Source organism: Salvia splendens, chromosome 10 (genome assembly GCF_004379255.2).
Source record: "Salvia splendens isolate huo1 chromosome 10, SspV2, whole genome shotgun sequence".
Lineage (NCBI taxonomy): Eukaryota > Viridiplantae > Streptophyta > Magnoliopsida > Lamiales > Lamiaceae > Salvia > Salvia splendens.
In genome coordinates, this window is record NC_056041.1 from 21,033,712 (window position 1) to 21,041,004 (window position 7,293).

Consider the following 7,293-nt stretch of genomic DNA (forward strand, 5'->3'; position numbering starts at 1 on the left):
AAAAATACAGACTAAATCTGAAGCGTTGGATCTGACTATGGGCGGCCAGGATTTAGGCTTGACCATCATAAATTTATGTCATAATAAGGTATAATGGAGTCATAAAAGGGTAAAATTTGGAAAAAAATATGCCCAGACGATCCGTTTTTCTTCGCGGATTTCATGGAATCACCACTCCATACGCCATTACGCTGATTGTTCGGTTCCCGCCTATTCACTTCGTCTCTCCCCCAAAATATATCTAACGCCACAAAAAACCCTAATCACCAAAACCAAACATTACTTCTGTAATTTCTGAAGCGGCACAACATTTACTAGCTCCAACCACTCTTTGTTCAGTCGAAGAGGCGACCGATAGTTCACCGACATCAGCCAGCCACTATACGCGCTCCAGCACATACAATCTTTCCCGAACCACCAAGCAACGCAGGGAAAATCAGACAATCAGCCACGAAAATGGTGAATACTCGAGCCAGCGGTGGTCAATTAAATATTTATATTATAAGCCTTAGACGACTTAATTTCTTATTATGGCCACATCCATATGTTATTATGACTTAGATTATTGTATTTTCATACCCTGACGTATCCATTTAATTGTTTATATTGTATCACTATTATGACCCAGCAGTGATCAATTAAATATTTATATTATAAGCCTTAAGTGGAATAGATTTCAAGTAATCCACAAAAAATAATGTAGAATAATAGACAACCATTTGGGTCATACTAATCAATGTTATGTGTCATAACAAGAGTATGTTAAAATAGGGTGAAACTATAACTAAATTCAATTCATAACACATGATTATGTTTTATAACTCAAAAGATGAATGTATTCTAATGTGTCATAACAAACAAAAAACAGGTCATGGTCATATAATGTGTTTTTAGAGTAATTCCATCATACGGTTTTCTTATTAAAAGTGTTTTTTCAAAATGTGGTGTTGTAAACAGTAAACCGTATATTGAGGCATAATAGAGTGCATAAGTAGGTCATAACAATTGGAGCATACAATGTGTCATAATAATAATAACACCATAAATCAATATCTAACACTGTTGGGACCCAAACGAAGTACCTAAACAACAGTACGATCAACACAAAAATAATTTGGTGTGCAACAAATGCAGTAAAACAACCATGCATTTTTTTTAAGTGGAATAGGTTTCAAGCAATCCACAAAATTATGTAGAATAATAGACAACCATTTTGGTCATACTAGATGATGTTATGTGTCATAACAAGATTATGTTAAGATAAGGTGAAACTATAACTACATTCAAGTCATAACACATGATTATATTTTATAACTCAAAAGATGAATGTATTCTAATGTGTCATAACAAACAAAAAAATAGGTCATGGTCTTATAACTGTAACATTACGCATAATAATATGCATAACTACATTCAGTGTAATATGGTATGCAAATTTAACGGAGGATTGAAGAAGAATAATTAAGGGCTATTAAAATCAACTAGAGAGCAGTTAGAGGAGAGAATACAATACAAGATAATAGGAATTAGTATAACTACCTATATAAAGTAATTTACTTAATTAGCCTTTATCGATTAAAAATGATTAAAATATTAATATCCCAAAATTAAATCAGGCCGTTCATTAATCTAATCTTAAGATTAGATTGAATAATCCAATGGACATAATTTGGTCTGCAATTCTTGGTTTAAGGACATTTTTGTTTTGATCAAATACCTATATATATATATATATATATATATATATATATATATATATATATATATATATATATATATATATATATATATATATATATATATATATAAGAGTCACATAATAAGAGTCACATTTTGTTATTTCAGTCTGTCCCACAATAAGAGTCATATTTCCTCTACAAAGTAGAGTTGTTTACCGAGCACCAAAGTGCTCGGAAAAAAGGAGAGAATGCTCGGTATATCCCATTTTATTGAGCACTTTAGGTGGTCGGTATTTGCTTCGTCGGCATTTTTCTTTTCGTAAGTAGACTTACATTCAACTAACTCACTTCACTCACATTTTATTATAAAACCACTATAAAATGTGGGCCGCATAATCCATAAATTTTCCAACCCACTATTTTTTTACATTTTTTAAAACTCGTACGTACCTACGCTAAATGAGACTAATATTCTAAGACGAGGGAGTATATGTCATCCATTTGATGAGGACCTCACTATAAATGAGACTAATATTCTAAGACGAGGGAGTATATGTCATATTCTAAGACTCTTCAATTCATTTCTAAAAAACCAAAGTGAAGCTCCAAATTTGAAAAAGGCTAGTTGCAACATTATCTCCATTAAAATTAGATTTGCACAAATCCCACCAATCCCTTAACCCCAATAAAAAAGAAAAACACAACAAAATTATATATTCCCCCAAAAAAGAAAAAAAAAAAGCTAATTAATCCAGTCAAAAAAGAAGTAAAATAGTGAAAAAAGTTACTAATAATCAAACGCTTCGAGCCATCATTTCTTGAAATCTTCTATAAGATTCTTGCTTCTCCAATCTAAACTTCTCATGGCAGTCAGCAATGAACAAATCAGCAAGCCTATCAATCTCATTGCAGGATGATTCGTCATCGCCTCTCTCGTCCAGCCACTGCAGGTACTTGGAGAGCTCGCCGGAGCAGTTGACCCCGACGACGTCGTAGCGGAGGGAGCGAGAGGAGGAGCACCAGTTGTAGTGGAGGCGGAATGAGGCGAAGTGGAGCTTCTTCTGGTTGCGCTTGCGCATTAGGTTGAGTATTTGGAGGAGGAGAGATTTTGCTTTGGAGAGGGCACGGTGGATGTGGGAGAAGAAGAAGGTTTGGAGGAGTGTTTTGAGCTTGATGGATGAGGGGGGGAGAGAGGGGGGTTTGATGGAGAAGAGGTTGATGGAGTTGAGGGTTTTGAGTGAGGAAGGGGAAGCCATTCTGTCTTGGGGGAGGGTGGAATGTGTTTTTGTTGGGATGGTTTTATAGAGGAGGATCTTGGTTTCCTATATGTTACTACTACTATAGGAGATTTTAAATAAAGAGCCAACAACTTTGCATATCATTCAAGTGGGAAGTCATTCACTTTTCTTTTCTTGAAAAATATACATAAATATTCCTCTCTCCCCTCCCTTCTCCGTCTACTATTACCATTTATAGTAAAAATCAACCGAGACTCTTACCAAATGATCTAAAATAGAAAACGAGACTCCTATTCACGGACAAATAAAGTAATTATTAGCCTCTTGATTTGGTCTTTTTAAGCATTTTCTTAAGAACTAACGAATATAAGAAACATCTAGTATGTTATATGCATCATAATGCCACATAAAACAGTAAGCAATAAAAATTCTTTCTTTATGCGCATACTGGGTTACCAACAATTGATTAGACTTCAAAGCTACCGTTATCATGTAAACTCTAATGACACCATCACTCTCCACCTCCAACTTTCTGATACCCAAAGCTTTCGCTAGTGAATACCATGATAAACTGAACTAGATGGAACATGCACTAATACTAACAACAAAACTATACCTCCAAGATTTTGTATTAGACCTCCTCCAAATGCAGAATGTAGCGTCAACATCAAATCACTCTTTAGCTAATTCATAATAAATTTCCATGAAAATTTGTAACCTATATAAAAAAACAACACCCAACTAGTGGTTGTATTACACATTATATACCAAAAATTAATGAGATTATGAGAAAGTAATTGCAAATTTTGTTTTGAAATTACGGAAACTTTTAGAAAAGTGGGTGATATGATCTTGATATCTATAAGGAATCTTCTATTTTTTTAAAAAATTACTATATTTGATACACATTATCTTTTAAAAAAGTGAAGATGTAAGAAAGTTTTAAAATTAATTAAAAAAGTAATAGAAGGCCCAAGTCTTGCGGCTGGGCTTCAGGAATCAAATGCATGCTCGATGAGATAAACAAGCCCGATTCTTCGCTGCATATTACAAAACCAATGTCTTCTCTCTCTCTACAGAGACAACAACTAAATATCAACAACCCTTTCACTAAAAGCCTCATTTTTCTTTTTTAATACAAAAGTGCATTTGATCATGTTCCAATATTTCTAAACACTTGATCACCAATCTCTATACTCTTGTTTATTTTATACTGCCTCACTTTTTCTTCTACTTCTTCTCCTAGGATTGCTTCGTTTAAGTTGTCCGGTTTTTCGATAGGGTAAATGGAAAAAAAATCATAAAATTTGGTCAAATTCTGGTCTATCTCACAATTTTAAAAAATGATCAATTATATAATAACTTTGATATTTTTCTCCATTGTCTCATAGCAAAAAAAATTATCATGCTATGTTTCTAAATTTGTCCCTATTTGTAAATATGTAAAAAGGAAAGACATAATTGGCTATAAGATTAAATGACATTGATTAAATAGTCAAATATTTTGTTCATATGATATTTTTCGGTTGGCAAAAAAATACATAATTTACCCCAAATCATAGACTAAGGAATAATTAAGAAAAATGACAAAGTTATGATATAATTGACCATTTTTTAAAGTAAGTTGACTAGAATTTCACCAAACTCCATGTTTTTTTACCATTTACCTTGCCGATATAAGTTATTCTAATAGCTAAATTGGATGTTATTGTTAAAATTGTGGTCTATTTATAAAAATGAATAAAATATAATAAAAAAATTGATATCGACCCTAATTTTCATAAAAATGTGAAATCCGTAATTAGTGTCTACTTTAGTAATAGCAAGATGCGGAACATTAACTTTAGTCTGTAACTGAAAGGAAATGTTTAGTGCATTATTAAATACACTTAGATAGACATTGGTCTAACTAATTAAAATTAGTCATCTTGCATTCACAATTTAAAATATACACTTTCTGCACCCTAAAATAATCCCAAAAAAAAAATCTTACCTAACTTTAAATTTATTTAGCCCCCATGTTTTCCGCAGTTGCTTTAGTGATGATATATAAACCTTCTTATTTGTTTTTTCCACCATTGTATCTTTTCCTAATCAAACCTCCCAATGGAGAAAAGAATCGTTTAATCTTGACTGTTTATATTTAGCTATGCTAATTTTTATTAGATACATCATTATATTATCTATTTAATCATGAGCTCACTGATTCACTGATTACACGATTAAATTTATTTTATACAATTATTATTATGCACAAGAAATTAAAAATTGTATGGTTGGGAAACCAATAATAAATCTATGAATTTCTTGGGTCAAGTTTGATCTACAAGCAAACCATTAGTTAAATTTGTTGGGAACTTCAATTAAATAAAAAGATTATATGGGATTTAATTAATTAATACAAAAAATAAAACAACGTAGAACATCATCTAAGCTGACATATGTTTTTATTTTCACCCCGAGATTCTCCCTCGTGATCGAAGACATTAATTAACACTAAGCTGATTACACAAGTACATTTGTTTTTAGTGACAAGATGAATGCATAAAAATAAATCAAATCAATCCATCATTTATTTTGAAGGACTGATTAATTTTAAAAATATTATTTAAAAAAAATCAATTTTAGGCGGTACTATCAATTTGTTACTACTATATCAGTGTCACTATCATTTGGTCATCATGAAAAATAATTAGTATGGGCAGCAAACATTGGATTCTTTCGAGAAATAAAATTACTGTATGTATTTATTTGGAAAGTTAAGTGTTTGAAAAAATTAAAGTTAGAGAATCTGGAAAATAACATTAGAGAGAAACAGTAAACACAAACCACTTTAATGCCTGTAAAAAGATGAATTCAATCTGAAATGGAAGATTGGAAGACATCACCTTTTCTTTATTTTATTCCTTGGAATCGTTTTTCACCATTTTGGAAATTTTCACAATCAGAACTTTTTCAGGGAATTTTTGTTAAATCCTACATATAATTCAACTCGAAATCAGTCCCGCCCATGACTGAAATCCAATGACGAATTTGATACATTTAATATCTATTGACATGTACTCAATTTATATTTATTAATGGAGAGAGTCGAAGAAGATAATTTAGAGAAGTGAATTGAGAAATTAGAGAAGAGAAATTGAGAATCGGAGAGGAAAATAAGCGTTATTCTTCAAAAGTCATTCCTTCTTATTATATGGAGTACATATATTTATAATATATAAAGAAAAAAAATTATATATTGAGAGCGAAGTTAGTTGATTCGTATTCCTTGGGACTTGGTACGGAGGAGTATTAAATAAATAAATCAAATCAGATGATAATGGAATACAGTGGTAATGAGTTTATATATGCACTACACTCAAAATATGTTTTTCAGTAAACTAACTCCAACAAGATTTCCGCCGTTAATGAGGGCTTTTTATAGTGGGAAGTGAACGTCAATCCCGAAGGGTAGGGATGTAGCTATCGTACCGGGAATTGACGACAACTCGAAAGATCAAAATTCGATAAATTTTCGGCCTGTCTGTCGATCCCCTCACTACAAAAAAAAAAAAGTTCAATTACAACGGTGGCCAATCCCTCGTTAATTACTGATGGAATCACCGACGGAAAACAAGTAAATTACCTACGAAATTTGTTGTTTTCTTATAGTGTCTGGATCCGTCATTGCATAACTTTTATGGAGATCAAGTAAAATTACTAAAATAAAATATTACCATTATCTTTTAGTAATATGTTTGTTACTACTTCGAAATTGGTGTACCTAAGTGTATAGTGCAGCTAAAATATAACTATGATAAGCAAGAGTATCTTTGTTTTTTTTTTCTACTTTGAGGAGCAGTATAGGTTCCCACAATTTAAAAAAAGGCTTTGGAAAAATGCGTATCCATTTTGCGTGTTTAAACACACAAGTGTTTGAACACAAATATTAGTAGTAGTACGATAAGCAAAATGAACAAAATGCCATGACAACACATCGTGAGTTTGAGCTTTGCCTCAAGCAAAATTTTCTTTTACCTTAAAAATATCAAAAATGTTATTACTTCAATATAATTTCTTTATCTTATCATGGTCAATATGATTTAAAATTATTATGACAATTAATATTTTTCCAAATATTTTGAATAATTTTTATAGGGTAAAATATACTTATATTTTTATTTTCTTGAGTATGTAATTTATTCGCTTGAGGTATGGCTTGAACTCTCGACCTTGCAGAAAATAGGAAGAATTGTTAACCAATTGTGCTGCCATAAGATTTTTGTTAATTGTGCTTAACGTACCACTAATACTATTTGTGTTTAAACACACATGACTATGTTGATTGTTCGCGTGTTCAAACACGCTAAACGACAACGCTTTAATAAGAATAT

The 7,293-nt window shown here is 31.6% G+C and overlaps 1 protein-coding gene across 1 annotated transcript; it reads right to left on the reverse strand.

Moving 5' to 3' along the window:
- Positions 1–2,473: 2,473 nt before the first annotated feature.
- LOC121752754 lies at positions 2,474–2,935 on the reverse strand. The gene has a single exon (XM_042147849.1). The coding sequence runs from the start codon at positions 2,933–2,935 to the stop codon at positions 2,474–2,476; it is 462 nt and encodes a 153-aa protein (XP_042003783.1).
- Between the last annotated feature and the right edge of the window lie 4,358 nt (positions 2,936–7,293).